The following is a 23,233-nucleotide window of genomic DNA, read 5'->3' as shown; positions in this document are numbered from 1 at the left end:
CTACTGTACAGTGATTACATGTGTGTGTTAAACTACTACACACAGGAGAGTGATGAGTGTACATGACATCATGTAAGTTCACTCTGCCTCTGCAGTGTGTGTGTGTGTGTGTGTGTGTGTGTGTGTGTGTGTGTGTGTGTGTGTGTGTGTGTGTGTAAATAATGCATGTGATAAAAAAAAAACTTAACAACAACAACATCAATCTGTTATCACAACATGGGGGTTATTATTATATTTTAGTAGTTAAATATATATATACCTATCATTATCAATATATAGTAATATATGTTTATGGATATATTTATTGATTTTGTTTTACTTTTTGTGAGGATTTATTCCTGCTGAATCTTGCTTCCAATATGTTTGTTTGCTTATTAAGTCGGTTGTATAAGATGAAAACTTCCTAAATTTGTTTTAACAGCATCAACTTAATGACAATTATATTACAGCTAGATTTCATTCTTCAAACGAAAACATACAAATACTTTCAGAAATATGAAGAATCTGCTTTTCTTTGTTTTAATCCTCCAGATGAGATTCTTCTTCTCTCGCGGCATAAAAAACGTAATTTTGTTGTTTTTTTTTTTCCTTTTTCGCCTCTGCAAACAGGAAGTCAATATGTCATTCAAAACTGAAACCCTGCGCGCGCACTCCATCTATTATCATTTACCAATAAGTGATCACGTTTATGCTGTATGAATAATGTCGCGCTGTGTGTGTGTTTGTCCTCCGTCCTGTTGCTGCAGCTGCAGCTCGGGGACGTCTGCAGGCCTCTTGGGCCAGCATGCACTGCGCGTCCACTGCTGCACAAAAAACGATTCAACTCAGTTTTTTTCCTTATTTTTATAATTTTCTTCTAATAAAATATGAATATATAAATGTTGACGACTCTTCCCTCAGCAGCATAGAAACTCAGACAGCAGCCTTTTCTCCTGCAAAAACAAACACGCCACCTCTCTGCCTCTCTTTGGATTATTCTATTTATTTTGCAGGCCATGCATGTCCATCTTAAGGTCACAGCAATGTCCCCTGACCCTTGACCCCCTCGCTATTGGCTGCATGTAATATTGGTGATGCAGGATTTGATGCAGCTACATGTCCCTGAGAGGATGGAGGCATCAGCTAAATGGTTCAATCTGAAGGCGCTCAGTATTGGCTTTAGATTAAAAGCTTATATCAGGAGTCACTTTACATGAGAGCTGCGGCTAAATGGCTAAAATGTGAGTGTTCCTCTTTGGTGTATTTATTGCCTGGATTGGTAATGGAAGGTTTTTCCTGATGGCTTAAATGTAAATGTTGTGGTTGTAATGTTGCAGAAGCTAAATTATGAAAAACTGCTGCTGATCTGAAATTTTGGGCTCAGTGTGCACACTCAGCTTGCAATTTTTTGGTGGAAAAATGATGCAATGCAACCAATAAATGTTTTAGTAACATTTTCAGCAGCAAGTTTTCTTCATGTGTTCAGAATGTTCTTAAAGTTTGAGCAACATTCTCTATAAACATTAAAAAAAAACGTTTATTGTTAAATTACATTTCATCCAAAAAAGAGTCTCTAATCTCAGTACTCAGTTACATTTTATGAATGTTGCTTTGAAATCGTTCTTCTTTTGTTCTTATGTAACATTGTGGGAACGTTAAAAAGAATCTGTCACCTCTGGACATCACCAAAACATCCTCAGAGTGTTGCGGTTAAAACGTTGCATCTTAGTTTATTCTTAGCATTTAACCTTAAATGAACATTATATGAAATGATGAACATCTTTATAAACATTATTTGAACATTAGGTTAAAATATTTTCGTTAAAACATTATTATACCGTGTAGGTAACGTTAGCCAATGTTGTGGGAACGTTCTTTACTAGCTGAGCAAACTAATCTTTTCACTAAAGCTCCTTATTACGCAGAAATACGGTATTGCAGATCACAAGTAGCTCTGTGTTGACAAACTCGGACCCTGAACCGGGTGTGAGTGGGTAAAGTTGGGGGGCTCTGCAGCTCGAGTGTCAGCCTTCCTTCTCGGATTTGCCAGCCACAGAAGGTGAACTTTCACCCCGACCTCCAAAAGGACCTTTTATTTTCGCTCTGTAGCCGTTGACCATTTTACCTCCAGCTACTCGCCATCCATACACGCATCCCTCCGTGCTGGCTGCGCGCGGAGCGGATCGATAGGGCAGCATCTGCTCCGGGAAGCCGGCGGTCCCACACCGCGCACCGCTCCGCTGTTTCCAAACGCCAGAACTGCTCATCTCTGAAAATTAAACTGACAGACAGATATGATTAGTATGCGCTCTGCCTCCCTGCTTCTGTCTCTCTCTGCGTGTTTCTCTCTGAGGCCGGAGCGCGCGCAAACATGCACGCACAGGCCTCACTATGCAGACTAGATGTACATTTATGCTTTTTATATGCTCCTACAGGCGCCAAAGCACATAAATAGATTCACGTGAACGCGCGCAAGCAAGCATGCACCCACTCAAGTCTGCACAAATGATTGTACACTCACGCACGCTCACAGATTAGACACAAATCGGGCGTCCATGTTGCACAGTAAATTTACACAAAGTGACATTAAGTGGATGCTCTTACACGTGCACGCACTCGCGGGCACGCGCTGTCAGCAGGCCGGGCCTGCAGTGTGTCTACTCGGTGTTGCAGCAGCAGGTCGAGGGTCTTTTGAAGAAAAAAAGGGTCGCATTGATCTTGTTGAGGGACTTTCCAGACTCAAGTGTTGGCGCTGTGAGTGAATGGAGGCGCGTGCTGAGTGCTGATGAAGAGCTGAAATAAACACGAGCGTCACTTGGCAGCTTTTGCCCCTAAAATGTGGCGCGAGAGGAAACAGAAAAAAGAGAGAAATGCAAAATTCTTCAGGAATGTTTGGTGCTGTAGAGACAAAGAAGGGCTGGGGTCTGGTGTGGAGCGGGCGCAGCATGGTGGGAATGGATGGATCTTTTTCTGGAGTCAATAAGTTAGTGAGACCATTTACATAATTGCATATTCATCCTAAATTCCCTTTTTAAAATGGGTTTGGGGCAGAGATACTCAACCTGCTTTGCTTGGGGGCCACTTTTGCAAAATGACAGGGGCCAGTTACATCAGCCCCATTCATGTTTATAGGATTTTAGTTTTTAGGACATTTCCAAGATTTAAGTATGTTTCTTTGATTTCAGTCTGTTTCTAGGATTTTATGGCATTTCACAGATTTTAGGACATGTCAGGATGTTTCCAGAATTTTAGGACATGTCTCAGATTTGGGGGCATTAATAGGATTTTAGGTTGTTTCTAGGATTTTAGGACATTTCCAGGATTTTAGGACATTGGGAGCTTAGGCCGGACCTCTGTCAGGGGATGCATAAGATCCTCCACTGACACTTTTTTTTTTTATATAAACAAGCCCTATTTTGATGGTGTTTTATGCACTCTGGCATCTTATGTTTACTAAAAGTACAAAAAATCCCTGAAATGTATTCTCTAGCTCTGTGTCTTTCAGTCTCCATGTTCCAGTTACCTCACTGTGACCAGAGCATCACTTGTTACATGATGAGGAAGAAACCGACATTGCAGCTTGCAGTTTGTGATGAGACACAATAAAGAGCCGGGCGCAGCGCACTGACCAGGATGCGCGCACATAATTCATAAGTTGTGCATGCAATCAGCTGAAGGAGGCTTAACCTGTGGGGTTATGAGAAAGGGAGCATCTCCACCTCCACACCTCCCCCGCCCAGTCACCCCTCCCTCCTTCCCCCCCGGAGAGAAAGGGTTAATTGGAGTAGGAATTTCATCGCACATCTGTCAGATTTTTAAGGCCGTGACGCACTGAAAGCAGAGAGTCAATGTGAGCAAGGGGGAGGAGGAGGAGGAGGAGGAGAGAGGAGAAAGAGTTGGTGGTGAGATCGATGAAGTGGCAGGCAGAGGGAGGAGGAGGAGGAAAATCTCACGAGGATAATGAAAGAAAAAGAGGAGAGCTGCTAGTGGAGAGCAAAAAAACGAGGCAAGACCCGGAGATTTTTTGGAAAACAAAAGACCGAGAAACGGGAACCGGAGAGAGAGCGCGAGAGATTTCGGTGTGTTAGCCGCAGATGGTTTTTGCACTCTTGGTTTTGGTGAATGTAGCACCCCGGGGCGCAGCGGACCAATTGTGTGAATCTGCAGGGCTGCTCGGCGACACAATCGGAGACATGCACAGGACGGACAACAGCCGCGGACGCGTTCTGAGAGGTGGATCATAAAAGGTAGGATTCATGGAGCTCCGCGAGGCTTCACACGTCGATGTTTGTGTGTCTGAATCGCCGTCGTGTTTTTGGTAGTTTGTTCACGCGTCGTTCACATTCATTACATGCTGGAAATATGCAAACGCACCCAATACGCACCTAATGCTGAGCGCTTCGCATGCGCGCTCCTTCTGTCCGGCCAACTTTGCATAAAGAGCAAAAAAATCGCATGTTGCAAAAATGAAGTGATTAAAATGCTGATATCGATGTTTTCTCTGCCGGGATGTGTGAGATAAAACGACTAAATGCTTCTATTATTGTTTTGTCTTTGGATGCACGAGTGTCGATTAGTGTTTAATAGTGAGCAGACAAACGTTATTCCCTCTCTGTGAGCATGAAAGTTGAAACGGAGCGGAGTAACAGCGGCTGTCTTGTCTCACGCAGGCACAAAGCTTCTGCCGAGGAGCACAGCTGAGCACCAAAGACACCACAAGAGCTGAGGATCAAATCTCAGGCAAAGCTCCTCATGCTTCTGCAAACTGCCTTTCTGGGAGTTTGAGGGAGTTTGAAGACAGTACTTAACGTTATCAGATAATTAATTAGACACCCCATAAGCCCGGAAATCAATTAATTCACAAATCGATAAATCCATAGTCTGGTGTAAGGAGAGCGCGCAGACTGTTGGCCCCGGCTGCTTGAACAACAATAACAAGAGCAGAGCCACAGCACGCGTTTATCTGCTGAAAGTGAAGATGGATGGGAGTCTCGGGGAGATGTCCCTCCACAGCCACTCCGATCTGGCTCACAGTCAGGACGGCAGGGCCATGCTGCACTCGCGGGACCTTTCAGCTGCTTTCCCCAGGCCCTCCCTTGGGGGACCCTCCATGTCCCTGGAGCCGGAGCCCCGTCCGCCGGGCTTCGACCACTCCATGTCTGCACTGGGATACAGCGGCGACTCCCCGTCCAGCTCCGGCAGCACCTACACCACCCTGACCCCCCTGCAGCCCTTTGACGACAAGTTTCACCACCATCACCATCACCACCCCTGCCTCCCTGTCAGCAACGTCATCGGCAGCTTCACCCTGATGCGCGAGGACCGAGGCCTTGGCACCAACTTCTACAACCCCTATGGCAAGGACCTGGCCATGACGCAGAGCCTGTCGCCGCCCTCCACGGGCTCGGGCCTGGCCTCCTCCATGCACGGCTACGGCAGCTTGGGCAACAGCCCCAACGGCAACGGCGGCCAGATGCTCCACGCCGGCTACGACGTCCACGGGGGGAGCCTCTTCTGCCGGACGTCCGATTTTGGCCGCGAGATGTCGCCGCCGGGTCTGGGAGGAGGCGACGTGTCAGTGGGGCATCAGCTGAATAAAATGGAGGCCCACCAGCACGCCCCGGGCCACCACGCTCACATCTACAGCCAACACTACCAGCCCCACCACCACCCGAGCCAGCAGGCCTCCAAGATGGGCGAGCACCTGCACTCCTCATCGTCCGGCTCGTCCTCGCCCGGTGAGGGCATGCTGCCGGGCTCGCAGGGCAGCGGAGGCGGCGGGGAGGAGATCAACACCAGGGACGTGGCCCAGCGGATCATCACTGAGCTGAAGAGGTACAGCATCCCCCAGGCCATCTTCGCCGAGAGGGTTCTGTGTAGGTCACAGGGCACGCTGTCTGACCTCCTGAGGAACCCCAAGCCCTGGGGCAAGCTCAAGTCCGGCCGTGAGACCTTTAAGAGGATGTCCCGCTGGCTGCAGGAGCCCGAGTTTCAAAGAATGGCCTCACTCCGGCTGGAGGGTAAGATCTGGCTTTGCTCTCTATCTGCCTCACACACATGTACACACTGTGCTCACACACACACAACAACAAACAGACACTCGCTCTCCTCTTGTTTTCCCCAAACACCTTCCTTCTCCATGTCTTCCAAAAAAACAAAACCCTCCTCTGCAGCATCAGTATGCAGCTCAGGTAGAAACATGAGGAAAAGCATCACACTGATGTTTCCTTCTTGAATGCAGCACGGCCTCCATCTATTGTCTCATAATCACAATTTAGCAGCACACAGAGACAGTTTGAGCTGCAGAGGACCATATGTGCCGTTCCTTTGTTTACTTTGCTCCCAAACAGCTCCTATTGATCTGTACAGTAGTTACAATAATAAAAAAAGCCACAGACATTTGCCCTCCTCTCAAACGAAGCATGAAGATCAGCGGTTGGCAATTTAATCGCTTTTGAGCCCACAAAATAATTTGTGCAGATATGCCCATTCTGGAGCGATTGATTAATTCTAGCAGTGATTTATATCTGCTCAGCGCGCGGCTGAAGTTGACTTGGCAAGGTAGCTGATGCAAATGAGGCTTGAGCTTCTGCCAGACGTCTTTTATCAACGTCGTCACCGAGGCAATTACTGCGAGGCTAAATACGAAAAAAACGCGGTCCTGCTCCGAGGCAGCAGCGTCGTCACTTTCCTCATATCTGTGAAAACAAGTGGAGGGTTGTTGCTGATGTGGAGGTGATCTTTAGTGCTGCATCAGCTGACATAATTAATTGGTTTTGATAATCAATTTATTGAAGTCAATTAGCCAGAAAAACAGGAGCTCCTCAAAATGTGAGATCATTTTAAATCCAATATATTTGTGGACTTTTGGCTCATTTTTCACAATTTTCTTGAATTTAGTCAGATTTTTTTGTTGCACACCAGTTAGTATTTATACAGATTCTACAGGCTAAAGATTTTTTTGAAAGGCACATTGTAATCTGCTGCTTGACATTTAATATTCTTTGGGGATGTGGATTGAAGAGACGACAGCACGCTGTACAGTGCCGTGTTACAGTGTTGTCCCTCCACAGGGACCAAGGGCCCATCTGATACACGCAGCACAGAAACAGATCCAAGTGAACACAGTAATATGAGAGGAGCATACGTGTGTGTGTGTGTGTGTGTGTGTGTCTCACTGCGGGGGTCTGTGAGGAGGACGTGTGTGTGAGCCTGCCCAGTTGATCACTGCTTTTCGCTCTCTGTCAGCAACTCGACTGATTAAGCTCAACAACACAATGGAGTTCATAGGTAATGATTGTGCACTCTTGCAATCCCTTCACAATTATTGATCTTTGATTGTTTGGCTCTGAGAGCACATGTGTACATCCTCCATCAGCAAAACGTTACAGCAGCCCTTATCTAAAGACGAGTTATCTGCCAGTTTGTTGTGTAATTTGACAGAGATTTTGTTTGATGAATCTAATCGTGAGAGCTTTGTATGGAAAACGCCTCTTCCTGTCTCACACACACCTTATCTTCCTCGGGATAAAACAGCCCCTTTTTGTTCTTCTAATCATCAATCATTCTCTCTTTATTTTGCAGCATCTTCATCTTTCCAAACATTATTTTAACGAGTCCGAGAAGCCGATCAATCAGCTCATAAAAAATTAAAGTCCCTGCACAGAGAAGTGTGCTATAATGTTTGACAATGCTGCTCTCTGCGCTCCCACACACTCTCAAACTGCATATTTAGTTCTTGGCAAAGCCACAATTTGGACAGCTCGGCACTTTTCTACATAACCTACTTTCCGAAGGGGGTTGTTGTTTTCTCCCCCCCCCCCCCCCCCCGGCCAACCCCCTTTTGTTTAATTACAAGCCTCTATTGATTTCCATGGGAAAGAGCAGCACGCCTTGCCCACACACACCTCGGCCGCATCGGCAAATCGAGACTGGAATTAGAATGCGCGGTGCCCTGTGCTCCTCAGTCTGAAGATAGCTCAACTGCTCTCTGCTTCACGCCTCAAGTTTTAAGATGATCCTCCTTAATGCAGCACTCGCTTAAACACATAGAAGGCCCTTCAGTGTCAGCCGGCAGCAGCGTGTTATTTCCATAACTGTGTCTCTCTGATAGATGGAGGCTGCAGAGCTCTCAGTAATTATGGAACGTAGCCGCTGCCATTTTGTCTTTTTCAAATAATTGTCTTTTCTGCGGAGACATTTTGCTAAACACGGAGGAGGTGATCCCTGGGATTTATCCGCAGTGTCTTGTTTTTGTGTGGATTACTGCACTGTATATATGAGATGCATCTGTAGCCCAACCTCAGGCGGTGGAGGAGGCAATCAGGATTTAGTCGGAGGAGAAGGAGGCAGGATAAAGACCACACAGCCATGCTCCGACACTTAAAGTCAAGCAGTGTTGGAGGGGGGGATCAGAGACTATAACTTTAAAGATGATGGCCGAAGCCCTTGACTAAAGGTCTAAATGAATAAGAAAGGTCAATGCGGTTTACGTGTCGGCTCCAGTGCCTGCACCACCCCCACAGTAATGAAAGCCACAAAGCCTCGTCCACCTCTCGCTGCGTACAGTTCACATCCTCCCAGCGAGGCTCAAAGGTCAACGCCGATTCCATTTACATATCAGGAATTGTAAACAGGCGAACCCACAAACATGCTTTTTTGTTTTTTTTATCTTGGCTCTTGCAGCTCCCCCCACTCTGGCGCTGAAGGGGTTAACCAGCCTCTGTGGGTCGAGGAGTCTGAGCTGCACAGATTTAATCAATAATTTCTATCAGCCCCTGGCCCAAGAAATCAGCAGGGGGTGGGCTGGGGGCTGCGGGGCGGGGGTGTTGTGTGTGTGTGGGGGGGGTGTTCTGGCTGGGAGGGGGGGTGTAGGTTGAGACGCCGGGGGGTAGGGAAAGGGCTTTCGATCACGTTTCAGCAACACGAGACAGGGGCATACATCATGATTAGGGGCTGTTCCCACGATCATAAGAAGCCTATAGGGGAATATTTATGTCTGCAGGAGTCGCCCCAGCGCCGCCGATTTATAGCATGGTAATTGTGAGCCTTTTACACATGATTACAGCATAAGGAAGCATTTAGTTAATGGTCGGCGTTATGATCGTCAGGACGGCAGAGAGCCGAGGATGGGATGGAGGCGAGGAGGAGGCACCCCGACTTCTCCAACAAGCCATAAATCCGCGCTACAAGCCAGCCGTAGCCAGCACTATCATGTCACTCCTTTCATTAAGCTGAGAGTGCACCACTGTACACCTCCCAACCCCCCCAGCACAGAAATATTGATGGTGTAACGCCAGTGAAAAATGTAGCATTTGGAAGAAAAAAAATAATAATTTCACTTGTAGTGATATTGACATGCCGCTGACATCTTGGCCTGTTCAGATTTTAATGAGACGTGGTTCGATAACTCTCAGAAATGCAAACGAGCGCCCCGGATGCCCAAAAGCTAACAGGCACCTGTAATCTCCAGTTGACAAGGGTGCATCCCCGAGTCCAAACACTTCCTTCAGATAATGATTCAGAGGAGGACGAGCACACACACGGGGAAATCACGGCCAGATTTATTCATGTCCAGTCGAGTACTTTAGTTTCAGAAACTCAGCTGGATGTCGGGGCAATCAAAGTCTAACGGCGCCGCACACACACATGCACGGCTCCACGCCCGCCTCTGAAGCTGCTGTTGTTGATGGCACTCGTGTGGAAAAGACGGCAGTAAGGTCACACTTATCTCTCAAGCGCTCTGCTAATGAGAGGAATTTGCTGCTGTGAGTTTGAGGAGTGCAGAGGCGGTCATACAGTAAACATCAGGCCGCGCCGTGTGAGATGTTTCTCAAATGGGAACATGTAAGCCAATCAATCCAACGTGTCAGCTCTGCTCTCGCTGCAAACGCCACCATCTTAGCTTCATATCATGCGTGTTTGGAGCATGTGTGAGTGGGATTGTGTCTCTGCGTGTGCTGGGCTTTGAAATATTGGATTTCAAGGTTGTTTCTTGCTGTTATCTCCATCTAATCAAGTCATTTTGGTCCATAATAGAGGACCATAAACCTTGTTTAGAAGTGGAGACATCTGACAGTGAGGCGACATTATTTAAAGAAAGTTTACACCACAAAGAGGCACCTCAAAATAAAAGTGTCATCTTCTGCCTTTTTGTTTCAAAACCAGGCATTTGGGAGGAAAACGATAAAGAATAATATTACAACATTTTGTGTGGGAATATTGTATGGATACACAGATGCCAGGTATCATTTAAAAAAAAGTTATTAATATTGCAAATACAAATTAAACTCTTGGTAGATGTCTTGAATAAAAAAATTAATTGCTTTTTCAGTCCACTAGATACATTTTGTTGCAATAAAAATGACTGACGTGAGATGAACAGAATGGAAACGTTATCTTATTAGATAAAACAAATGTTGTACAAGACATTTCCCCCTCAGGATTTGGTAGAAATGTGCATTCCCACCGCCAATAAAAATATAATAGTAACAGAAGACTTTTATTGAAATTAAATGCATTTCCACCGTAAAGTAATGCAGAAAAGGCACAAATTTATGTATAAAAAATTCCCGACCCGAAACCCCAAGTTTCATATGTGTCTGACCCAAAGTTTATATGAAATCTTCAACCTTGCTTTTTGTACCATAATTTGATAAAAGGAAATATATGTCATAATACTCAGTGTATTGCAAAACATTTAAAATCACAATAATACTGTATCTTGACCTAAGTTTCATGATAATATTGTAACTTGGGGTTTCTGGTGATTCCCAACTCTGTTCAAAATACAAATATGTCATTAAGCATGCATATTTCTTTGCATTTATTAATTCATTTATATATTTATGTTCCCATTATTCACTGGCAGGGTAGCAACTACTCTCTCTGTGGTTCACACAAGTAAACATTACTTCATAATTTTAAAAAACACAAATAAAAAATTATTAAGGCAAAAAAAGGGAACGAAACACAACAAAGAAAATGGGCAAACTACAAAAATAAAAATAAAAGAAAACAAAACAATTAATAACAACAAATGAATGACAATATTATATATATATATATATATTTAAAATTGATTGTTTATTTTCAAAGGGACAGCGCACAGTTAAAGGCACCAGACTTAGTTAGCGGCTGATTTGCATCTGTTGTCGGGCAACAGGTAAACAAAAACAAAAAAAAAGTAGCCTTCATCGCCTAAAACACCACAATAAATAAACGACCACAAACTTTCTTAAATTCACTACATACAACCACACAAAAGACAAAACATCTGATACAAGTCAAAGATAAATAGTTGCATTACTGAAAACAGCAAACAGCAGTGACTGAGAATAAAAAAAAAGAGCATCATAGATTTCTTTATTAATGACAAAAACATCTGAGATTGTAGGAAAACTTGTCCTGTGTCTGAATTTTAAATATTTTCCCTTTTTTCACTTAAATCGTTTGAACATATACAGTAGATGTGTGACACTGACATGTCAGATACGACAGAATAAGAAACCAAAAGACAAAACAAAACAAACTGCTTGGGTGCACGAACATTATTACATCTTTGATGATCAGCGTATCTGTTGATTATTGTTCCAGTCCAGTGTCGTCTCTTTAAGTTTTGTATAGTCCGTTTTTTAAAAAAACATTTTCTTTCTGGTTTTGCTTCTTGTAGTCTCAGTTTGTGTGCCAATTTTTCCATTGAAAAGATTTCTTCCACGATTGTTGGCCATTGGTGTTTTGTTGGTTTTTTTACTCTAGTTCCTCCTGACAGCTTTCTTGTTTACCACTTGCAGTGTTTTGATCAAATATCTATTCCTGGCAACAACATTTTCTTCAGAGAACTTACGTAGTTAAAGCACCAAACAGCTGTTAGGGACCTCATATCCTTGTTTGTTTTCTTTTAAATCCTTACCATTTCCCAAAATGCAGTTATCCAAAAAACATGAGAATGAAGGCACTCTTGCCAACATTTCTGATGACTGTTATCATAAAGCAGCACAAGTGAAAATAGTGAAAGAAGAGGGCTATTCAGAGCATACCAGTGACATCTAAACACATTCCCAAAAGGTATGAACTATAAAAAGCAGCAAACATGTTACCCTTCACTTAATTTGTACAAGAAACAAGTTGAAAGTCATCACAGTGTTTTGGCAGATGTTTCTTCACTTATTGTGAAGAATATAAGACATTTGGGATCCTTTTTCTACACAAATATAACGTGTTCCTGATGGAGATGTAGCTAACCACGGACACAAGGCGTTTCTCTTGTTCGTTTACAGGATTTTATTACACAAAACATGCATCACACATGTTGTCAGTGTGCCTGGTATTGAGAACTAAAAACACACAAAAAAAAATCACAATATAAGTTGATCAACACATAAAATCTCTCTACCTCATTTGGCATAAATAATATATGCTCAACATAGAGCTTGACCACGTTAACTTAAAGAGGAAGAACTAGAAACGGCCTGAGCGTTTTCACAGCTGTAATTTTAATTTTCTAGCCAACAATTCATCTATGTTCATTCAAGTTTGAACCACTCTGTCCTATATTACCCTGCAGGTGAAGAGTTCAGCTCTTAGGAAACCACAGTATAACAAGGGGAATCACATTGAGGTTCAGAGATCATATATTTGTAAAAACTGAACGTTATTGTAAATAAACTGTAAAGACAAGCATAGAGCATCATTTAATTCTAACTCAAATATTAATAATAAAAATTAAGAACGGTATAACTGACTTTATGCAGCCACCACGTGGACATATAGCCCTTCCTAATTTAACTCCTCCAAATACGTAATGATTTATAAATAATAACACATATTAGCGACAATCGGTTAACGAAATACATCTTTTGATTTACCAGCTTCTCGGCTCCTAGGCCAGTAGTTCAATAAAGGCTCTGCATTGGCCCATGCACGTGTCCCATACACCATCAGAGTGTGTGTGAGTGTGGTGTGTGTTGTGTTTGTGTGTACGCCCCCCCCCCCCCCCCCCCCCCCCCCCCCCCCCCCCCCCCCCCCCCCCCCCCCCCCCCCGTGTTTGTATTAGTGATGATAAAGGATGAGTGATGTAGATAGTAGTGTATAGCCCTGTACGTTTTCTTGGACCATGTCAGTACATTTTTTCTGCCAGTGCACTGCGCAGAGACTATATAACTATCATATTCACATACCACCAGAATTGATTTTATAACTTAAAATAATCTACTGTTGAAAGTGCTGCCTAAAAACTGCAGCATTAGATGTAGTCTAGCTCGAATCACTTAACGAGGCTAAAGTAGCATGTATTAGTTGGTGCACGCGATCGCAGAGAACATCAGTCTTCAGCGTTCATACATAGTCCTAGAAACTGAACTCGTATTGATGTCACCATCGAAGCATAAACAGTGATCTGTGTAAGCAGCGGCCGGCAGCGTACGTGCATGTGAAGGACTCTTTTACAAGTGTGCTATTTTTAGGTGAATATTGGCACGACTCCGGCCAATATGTTTTAGCTTCAAATTAAGGTCTTCTAATGCTACCCAACGGGGCAGCTTACCCTAGTAGACCAAGACTCTTTGCTAATGATGTTGTCATCTATGCTACCACCTGCCTACGTAGCACACGGCATCTGCCTTTACTAGCTAAGGCCTCAATATACATGTAGTACTCAGCTCCTAAGAGTGTGACATGATGCCAATACAAATCACAGGCTCAGTTAGCGAGCAACAACATGTTAATAGATGACACTCAGACAAATTGAATGAGCACAACTAGATTCGTAAGTATGCACCTTAAGTCAGATCCTACTCAAGATGGAGTCAAAGGAGACGTAACTCGGCGTAGAGTCGCAGTGATGGATGAGCATCAGCAGAGGCAAAGCTGTGCACAGTGGCGTCGGGGCGGGGATGTTCTGGCGTCGTACACGGACCGGATAGAGCAGTAGCATTGCGATCGCATGTAGTTTCGCGAGAGCATGGAACATAGAGCTGAAGTCTGCACTAGACCTCTAGCGGGGGCGCAGTGTGAGGATGAAGAGTGGGACAAGAGGGGGGGTCACAATCATGCATTTCCCCAGGCAGACGCACAGTAGCATGTTTTCATGTGACCCTGGAAGGGACTCAGACGGCGCTTTAAGTGGGTCCCGGACCTTTACACACTCCGCGGAAGGCATTGGTATGACACAAAACTTTACAAGCAACTGTGAACTATGGATGCCTCATCATCATCATTATTATTATTGTTATTATTATTCATAGTATTATTATAAATCTATCACAACTTCAAAAGCTTTGGCCTTGGCGTTAAGAGCTGACCGCAGAGGACATTTGCAAGAGTAAAGAAATCCCGTTATTCTACAAAACAAAAAAAACAAACCCAAAGGCCCTTAGAGAGAGAGAGAGAGAGAGAGAGAGAGAGAGAGAGAGATACGCAACATCACTGGGTGGCTGAACAGGGGGTCGGGACCGGGGTCGGGGACTGGGGGTTTTGGGGATTCAGGCCGTACATTCAGGGAGGCAATGTTAATCTTTGGTATTACGATGGGATTCTACAGCTAAAAGTGCCCATCAGAAAAAGTACTCAGTTCACACAGACATACAGAGCATTGTTAAATAAATACTTACAGTATATAGATAGCATAAATAAATAACCAAATAAATAGAGAGGAAAAAGAAAAAAGGGAAAAAAAACAAAACAATAAATACACAAATGCAGTAATAAATACATTGATCAGATCAGCAATTGCATTTGAAACGTTCTTGGTTGGATTTCACTATTGGCTATAAGGAGGCGTGTTAAAGCCGTTCCTTTGTGGACCAAAAAAATGACCTTGTAACGTCAGCAGGGCTGAAACAAACCGCCCCACTCTTCCATCGTGTTTCTATAAATCGAGCGATGTGCTTGAAATCTGTACAAAAAGGGCTGAAAGAATCACATTCCTCCATTTTTCTAGACATCTGTAAAAAAAAGATTTGGAGCAGAGGTGTTTGGAAATGAGTGGAAAAAAATAATGTCACTATACATTGTGTAGCTCTTCCCGCCGAGCCTCCGTGTTTCATTTTTTCTTTTTTTTTGGCTTAATTTTGAGTCAAACATGGCTGAGGAGCTTCGTTTGGAAGCTCGGTGTGAGTCTTAAAGCTAGACGGTTGCACCAACGAGTCTGCGTCCTACTTGTGTTTATTGATTCTGTCCTGGCGTATGGCGAGATGCCCCCCCCCCCCGAAACCTCTTGATTCATTCAAGGCGGGACCGACTTTCCTAAAACACAGGAGAGGCTCCTGTTGGCGGTGAATGATTGACAGCGTGGAGTCAAGGCCGCTACAGAACCGTCCTGATAATTCCAGGCTCCGAACTTGGAACAACGCCACCGTTGAAAACACATGCTAAAAAAAAAGGAGAATTAGCTTCTTCAGAAAAAACAAGATTAAAAAAAAGCCTTTTCTTCCTCTTTCGCCTTGATTCTCGAGGAAAAACGGGAACATCGCGGGGAGGATTAACGTCTTTGGATGATGAACACTTTTGATTAAGAAGTTACACGATGGAGCTCCCCACATGTGAGCACTTCTTGATTCTTCACGTCTGGAGAGATGAGTAAAGATTTAGAAGGTACACCAAAATATGCTTCCTCCTGATTTGTAATACCCTCATTATCTCTAATCTAGATACTCAAAATAATGCAATGAGATGGAGTCTATGTGAGGGCGTGACTCATCTTTGAGTCAAATCATCTTTGCGCCCTTGACTATACAAGCAGGACCTCGCGCCCTGCGCTCATATCACTCTGGGTATCGCCCCCTTCTATTTCAAGGGAGCGATCGACTTTGGTTTGGGAAAATGCTTCATCTTCATAAAATCATCTATAATAGCTGGCTCCGTCGCTCCTTCTGATAACGAGGAGGACATTTATGACGGCTGATCTCTGCCTAGACCAGTCTATGTGCCCCCTTGCTCCCTCAGCGCCCTCCCCACCGCGCCTCCTCGGCGGTCCGTCATCATGCCGTGCTGCAGGACACTGCGGAGGAGGAAACGCTTGAGCCCGAGGAACCCGTGGAGGAGGGACGGCCCTCGTCCGCCCACTTGTTGACGTTGCGTCGGCGGGCGTTCATGAAGAAGTTGCTGACAGTGGAGAGCTCCAGGCCCAGCTGCTGGGAGATGGTGACCTGCAGCTCTTTGGTCGGGCGGTGGTTCTCCCTGAAGATGGCCATGAGCGTACGCCGCTGCAGGTCTGTGAACACCAGCCTGGTGCGCTTCGGGCCCTGGTTGCGCTCCAGCTTGCTCTGTTCCTGTTCCTTCCGCTTGCAGGCTGCAGGCAGACGGATAAAAGATAAATTAAAAAAGGAAAGGGGGGGAGCAGGTTAGCTAACAGACCGGCTGGCTAACTAGGACAAATGGATTAAGCCGAGGGAAAGTGGATTTGTTGAAAGAAAACAGATTAGCTAAGCAACTTTGATTAGTTAAAAGAGATGAATCAGCAACTTGTTTCATTGTGCAGTAAAGGAATCAAGATGTTCAACCCTTCACGTCGTGTTGCCCGTGAGCTGCTGCCGGCAGAAAACAGATAACTACATCCAGGCCGGAGCTCTGCACGGCTCTCATTATGCTGCTTTGGAAAACACTGTATATTTTTACATGGATTTGGCCTCCAGACAAAATCTGGTGTTGTCATCCACTGAATAAGGCCGTGTCTTCCAAAAAAACACACAAACAGATGCACAGTGAAGCACTCAGTTTGCAAAAGTACCGATGGACCCAACAGGGATTATTTTCAGCAAAAATCCTCCATGGTTTTCTTTTCTTATGATGTCATTCCTGCAACTTATTTATCATTAAATCTATTTTTAAAAAACACACATGGAGTCTAGTTTTTATTTTCCTGTGTCTGTCAGTGATGGAAGAAGTATCTGCACCCTTTACCCAAGTAAAATATTAATACAGCTCTGTAAAAAAATACTCTGTTACAAGTAAAAGTCCTGCTTTGAAATGGTACATAAGCAAAAGTAATTATATTCATTCAGAAAGTGTACTTCAAGTATTCAAAGTAAAAGTACTGAAAGCTGACAAATCTTTAAAAACAAACCCAAAAACAACCTCTAAATTATTTTTAAAGGGAAAAAAACACCACCAAACTCAAAATGATCAAAGATAAATTTGGGGGGAAAAAGAACCCACACAACTTTTTTTTAAAAGAAGTAAAAACATCCAAAAACTCAAAATTAAAAAATAGCGAAATAGCTAACCCCCAAACCCCAAAGCATTTATAAAAATTATTGGCAACTATTAACTGACTGATTAATCAACCACTTGTGCTTTGGTAAATTGTTGGGTAATTTAATTTATAATAAAATAAATTATTTATAAACTCTTCTTCTGATTTTTATGCAAAATATTCATCTGCAAAGTAGTAGTTTTAAGTAAAAGTATAAAATAGTACAAAAAGAAAATAATCAAGTAAAGTACAAGTACCTCAAATTCACATTTACGTACAGTACTTAAGTCAATGTAGTTAATTATACTCCACCACTGGTGTCTGTTTTTATATTTTAACTGAAATCTGCTCCCAGAAATCAAAAGAAACATTACTGACTAATAAGATACACAAAATGATGATTTTTTCATCTTGTGTTTGCATTTAGAATAAACTGACTGAGAAAGCTGCCATATTTTAGTCAGACTCTGCCTCCCTTCATATTCTGCATTTCCATATTTCTTTTATACCACAGAGGAAAAATTAGCTGGATGTCAAAGTTCTCCGTATTCAAACTTTTTAAGTGGTGATGGAGGTGATGAAGTCTTGTGTTAATTTGTCTTTTTAATGCCAGACTCGCTTACACCAACCACAAAATACAAACTCGGGGTCTGGGTTAAACGCCACTGTAGCTGCGGCAGCCTGCCCAATTATATAATCAATATTTCCTCACGAAAAGTCTGAAATTTATTTATTTTTTTAAATATATCGTGCAAAAAAAAAGCAGGGCCAGTTTTGTGTGAGAGACGCTGATATGTGTGTGTGTGTGTGTGTGTGTGTGTGTGTGTGTGTGTGTGTGTATGTGTGGGCTGAGCTCAGATCCATTTTGAGAATCAGACGAGCATTTTAAATTCAGGCTGAATGTTTCTCTCTGCATATCCATCGCCGAACCTTTCACCTCCAACACGCTGTAATTCTGTATTTACAGGAAACACAACACCAACCTCTGCCTTTGTGTACCGAGCCAACTCCCCCACCACCACCCCTCCTCTCTGTCCATCTCCCTCCACCTCTCTTCTCTTTCCCTTAGTGGACACTTCAACATCATTAGTTTCTCATAAAAGTCATTTACATGTGGCGGCACTGAGTGAGTAATAATCACTTTAGGGGGAACTAATTTATTTTCTATTAAAGGCGGGTTACGTCAGGGGTGAGTGAAACAAGCAGAGTCGGCATTGCTCGGGGTGTTTAGAAGCCTTAAGTGGACTAAAACATATTTGGGGGAGTCGTGCAATTACCTAAATGCACACTTTTAAGAGGTTTCAATCAGCGCTGCGCGGCTGAGCGAACGTTTTGCTGATGGTATCAAACGCGTTTCTGAGTGTAAGCAAGCGTGTTTGTGCGCACACACACACACACACACACACACACACACACACACACACAACACACACACACACACACACACACACACACACACACACACACACACACACACACACACACACACACACACACACACACACACACACTGAGGGAGGACCGGTGCATTGGTGCCAATGCTGGACTTTATTGAACACTGGCCTGGAGGCCTGAAATCTGTAAACAAAAGTGTATTTTCTTACCGATTGTGCTAAAATGTGTTTTATTTGAAACATTACTTTATTGAGAGTTAAATTAGGACTTATAATGTCCACTGTTGCTGCTATAAGTGGCAGTTATACCTTTTTAATTTTATTATTAATATTTGAGTTGAATTAAATGATGCTTTGTGTGTCTTTTGTTTATTAACAATAAGATCAGTTTTAAAAATATATGTCTCTGAACTAATGTATTCCCTTGTTTACTGTGTTTCCTAAGAGCTGAACTCTTCACCTGCAAGGTAATATAGGCTGAGTGGTCAAACTGATGCACAAGATGAATTGTGGAGATAAAATTAAAATTACGAGCTGTGAAAACGCTCAAGGCCGTTTCTGTTCTCCTCTTTAAGTTAACGTGGTCAAGCTCTAAATTGAGCATATTATTTATGCCAATGAGGTAGAGAGATTTTATGTGTTGATCAACTTATATTGTGATTTTTTTTTGTGTGTTTTTAGTTCTCATGGCACACTTGACAACATGTGTGAGTGCATGTTTGTGTAATAAAATCCTGTAAAACAAGAGAAACGCCTTGTGTCCGTGGTTAGCTACATCCATGTGAACACGTTATATTTGTGTAGAAAAAGGATCCCAAATGTCTTATATTCTCACAATAAGTGAAGAATTCTGCCAAAACACTGTGATGATTTCAACTTGTTTCTTGTACAAATTAAGTGAAGGGAACATGTTGCTGCTTTTTATAGTTCATACCTTTGGGGGAATGTGTTTAGATGTCACTGGTATGCTCTGAATAGCCCTCTTCTTTCACTATTTTCACTTGTGCTGCTTTATGATATTGCATATTGTTGTAACCGATTGTGTCACCGTTGTAATGAAGAGATCTTGTACCTTAATGAGACCTTCCTGGCTCAATAAAGGATAAATAAAAATTATCATGATGAAATAGGAGAAAGAACTCAACGTAGAAATTTCAGATAAAAATTGGCAGAATATGTGGAAGATACATCATTCATACACTAATTCATAAACATTTAAGAAACTGATTTGTTTATTACACCAAAACTGAAAAGAAAGCAGCTGAACAGTCATCAGAAATGTTGGCAAGAGTGCCTTCATTCTCATGTTTTTTGGATAACTGCATTTTGGGAAATGGTAAGGATTTAAAAGAAAACAAACAAGGATATGAGGTCCCTAACAGCTGTTTGGTGCTTTAACTACGTAAGTTCTCTGAAGAAAATGTTGTTGCCAGGAATAGATATTTGATCAAAATACTGCAAGTGGTGAGCAAGAAAGCTGTCAGGAGGAACTAGAGTAAAAAACCAACAAAACACCAATGGCCAACAATCGTGGAAGAAATCTTTTCAATGGAAAAATTGGCACACAAACTGAGACTACAAGAAGCAAAACCAGAAAGAAAATGTTTTTTAAAAAACGGACTATACAAAACTTAAAGAGACGGTTTCTTATTCTGTCGTATCTGACATGTCAGTGTCACACATCTACTGTATATGTTCAAACGATTTAAGTGAAAAAAGGGAAAATATTTAAAATTCAGACACAGGACAAGTTTTCCTACAATCTCAGATGTTTTTGTCATTAATAAAGAAATCTATGATGCTCTTTTTTTTTATTCTCAGTCACTGCTGTTTGCTGTTTTCAGTAATGCAACTATTATCTTTGACTTGTATCAGATGTTTTGCTGATTATTTATTCACAGTGAGGGCACATTGGTTCATTGTTGGAGTTATATAAACTGTAAGGTTCACAGCATTTAAATTTTAGCTAAAATCTGCATAAAAGTGTCAACATCAATGATTTTCTTGTTTACCGTCTGTCATGCTGATGTTATACTGATGGACTTTTATGTATTGCATCTTTTTGCGTGATATGTTCACATTAATGGTCTTTTGTGTGGTTGTATGTAGTGAATTTAAGAAAGTTTGTGGTCGTTTATTTATTGTGGTGTTTTAGGCGATGAAGGCTACTTGCTGTTTTTTTTTGTTTTTGTTTACCTGTTGCCCGACAACAGATGCAAATCAGCCGCTAACTAAGTCTGGTGCCTTTAACTGTGCGCTGTCCCTTTGAAAATAAACAATCAATTTTAAATATATATATATATAATATTGTCATTCATTTGTTGTTATTAATTGTTTTGTTTTCTTTTATTGTTATTTTTGTAGTTTGCCCATTTTCTTGTTGTGTTTCGTTCCCTTTTTTTGCCTTAATAATTTTTTATTTGTGTTTTTTAAAATTATGAAGTAATGTTTACTTGTGTGAACCACAGAGAGAGTAGTTGCTACCCTGCCAGTGAATAATGGGAACATAAATATATAAATGAATTAATAAATGCAAAGAAATATGCATGCTTAATGACATATTTGTATTTTGAACAGAGTTGGGAATCACCAGAAACCCCAAGTTACAATATTATCATGAAACTTAGGTCAAGATACAGTATTATTGTGATTTTAAATGTTTTGCAATACACTGAGTATTATGACATATATTTCCTTTTATCAAATTATGGTACAAAAAGCAAGGTTGAAGATTTCATATAAACTTTGGGTCAGACACATATGAAACTTGGGGTTTCGGGTCGGGAATTTTTATACATAAATTTGTGCCTTTTCTGCATTACTTTACGGTGGAAATGCATTTAATTTCAATAAAAGTCTTCTGTTACTATTATATTTTTATTGGCGGTGGGAATGCACATTTCTACCAAATCCTGAGGGGGAAATGTCTTGTACAACATTTGTTTTATCTAATAAGATAACGTTTCCATTCTGTTCATCTCACGTCAGTCATTTTTATTGCAACAAAATGTATCTAGTGGACTGAAAAAGCAATTAATTTTTTTATTCGAGACATCTACCAAGAGTTTAATTTGTATTTGCAATATTAATAACTTTTTTTTAAATGATACCTGGCATCTGTGTATCCATACAATATTCCCACACAAAATGTTGTAATATTATTCTTTATCGTTTTCCTCCCAAACGCCTGGTTTTGAAACAAAAAGGCAGAAGATGACACTTTTATTTTGAGGTGCCTCTTTGTGGTGTAAACTTTCTTTAAATAATGTCGCCTCACTGTCAGATGTCTCCACTTCTAAACAAGGTTTATGGTCCTCTATTATGGACCAAAATGACTTGATTAGATGGAGATAACAGCAAGAAACAACCTTGAAATCCAATATTTCAAAGCCCAGCACACGCAGAGACACAATCCCACTCACACATGCTCCAAACACGCATGATATGAAGCTAAGATGGTGGCGTTTGCAGCGAGAGCAGAGCCGACACGTTGGATTGATTGGCTTACATGTTCCCATTGAGAAACATCTCACACGGCGCGGCCTGATGTTTACTGTATGACCGCCTCTGCACTCCTCAAACTCACAGCAGCAAATTCCTCTCATTAGCAGAGCGCTTGAGAGATAAGTGTGACCTTACTGCCGTCTTTTCCACACGAGTGCCATCAACAACAGCAGCTTCAGAGGCGGGCGTGGAGCCGTGCATGTGTGTGTGCGGCGCCGTTAGACTTTGATTGCCCCGACATCCAGCTGAGTTTCTGAAACTAAAGTACTCGACTGGACATGAATAAATCTGGCCGTGATTTCCCCGTGTGTGTGCTCGTCCTCCTCTGAATCATTATCTGAAGGAAGTGTTTGGACTCGGGGATGCACCCTTGTCAACTGGAGATTACAGGTGCCTGTTAGCTTTTGGGCATCCGGGGCGCTCGTTTGCATTTCTGAGAGTTATCGAACCACGTCTCATTAAAATCTGAACAGGCCAAGATGTCAGCGGCATGTCAATATCACTACAAGTGAAATTATTATTTTTTTTCTTCCAAATGCTACATTTTTCACTGGCGTTACACCATCAATATTTCTGTGCTGGGGGGGTTGGGAGGTGTACAGTGGTGCACTCTCAGCTTAATGAAAGGAGTGACATGATAGTGCTGGCTACGGCTGGCTTGTAGCGCGGATTTATGGCTTGTTGGAGAAGTCGGGGTGCCTCCTCCTCGCCTCCATCCCATCCTCGGCTCTCTGCCGTCCTGACGATCATAACGCCGACCATTAAGTAAATGCTTCCTTATGCTGTAATCATGTGTAAAAGGCTCACAATTACCATGCTATAAATCGGCGGCGCTGGGGCGACTCCTGCAGACATAAATATTCCCCTATAGGCTTCTTATGATCGTGGGAACAGCCCCTAATCATGATGTATGCCCCTGTCTCGTGTTGCTGAAACGTGATCGAAAGCCCTTTCCCTACCCCCCGGCGTCTCAACCTACACCCCCCCTCCCAGCCAGAACACCCCCCCCACNACATAAATATTCCCCTATAGGCTTCTTATGATCGTGGGAACAGCCCCTAATCATGATGTATGCCCCTGTCTCGTGTTGCTGAAACGTGATCGAAAGCCCTTTCCCTACCCCCCCCGGCGTCTCAACCTACACCCCCCCTCCCAGCCAGAACAC

At 42.7% G+C, this 23,233-nt stretch overlaps 1 protein-coding gene across 1 annotated transcript; it reads left to right on the top strand.

The window, feature by feature from the left end:
- Positions 1-4,957: 4,957 nt before the first annotated feature.
- LOC121945686 (one cut domain family member 2-like) lies at positions 4,958-9,157 on the top strand. The gene is made up of 2 exons (XM_042489985.1): positions 4,958-5,999; positions 9,090-9,157. Exons 1-2 carry the CDS (start codon positions 4,958-4,960, stop codon positions 9,155-9,157), a joined length of 1,110 nt encoding a protein of 369 aa, XP_042345919.1.
- Positions 9,158-23,233: the final 14,076 nt, after the last annotated feature.

This window comes from Plectropomus leopardus, chromosome 7 (assembly GCF_008729295.1).
Source record: "Plectropomus leopardus isolate mb chromosome 7, YSFRI_Pleo_2.0, whole genome shotgun sequence".
NCBI lineage: Eukaryota > Metazoa > Chordata > Actinopteri > Perciformes > Serranidae > Plectropomus > Plectropomus leopardus.
The sequence above is the reverse complement of the archived record's forward strand: the minus strand, read 5'-3'. Positions and strand labels throughout refer to the sequence as shown.

Excerpts from the sequence above, each read along its gene's own strand:
- LOC121945686 (XM_042489985.1), top strand. The coding sequence starts at position 4,958 with ATGGATGGGAGTCTCGGGGAGATGTCCCTCCACAGCCACTCCGATCTG. Across the intron at positions 6,000-9,089 it reads GGCCTCACTCCGGCTGGAGG|GACGGCAGAGAGCCGAGGAT; the intron begins GTAAGATCTGGC and ends TATGATCGTCAG.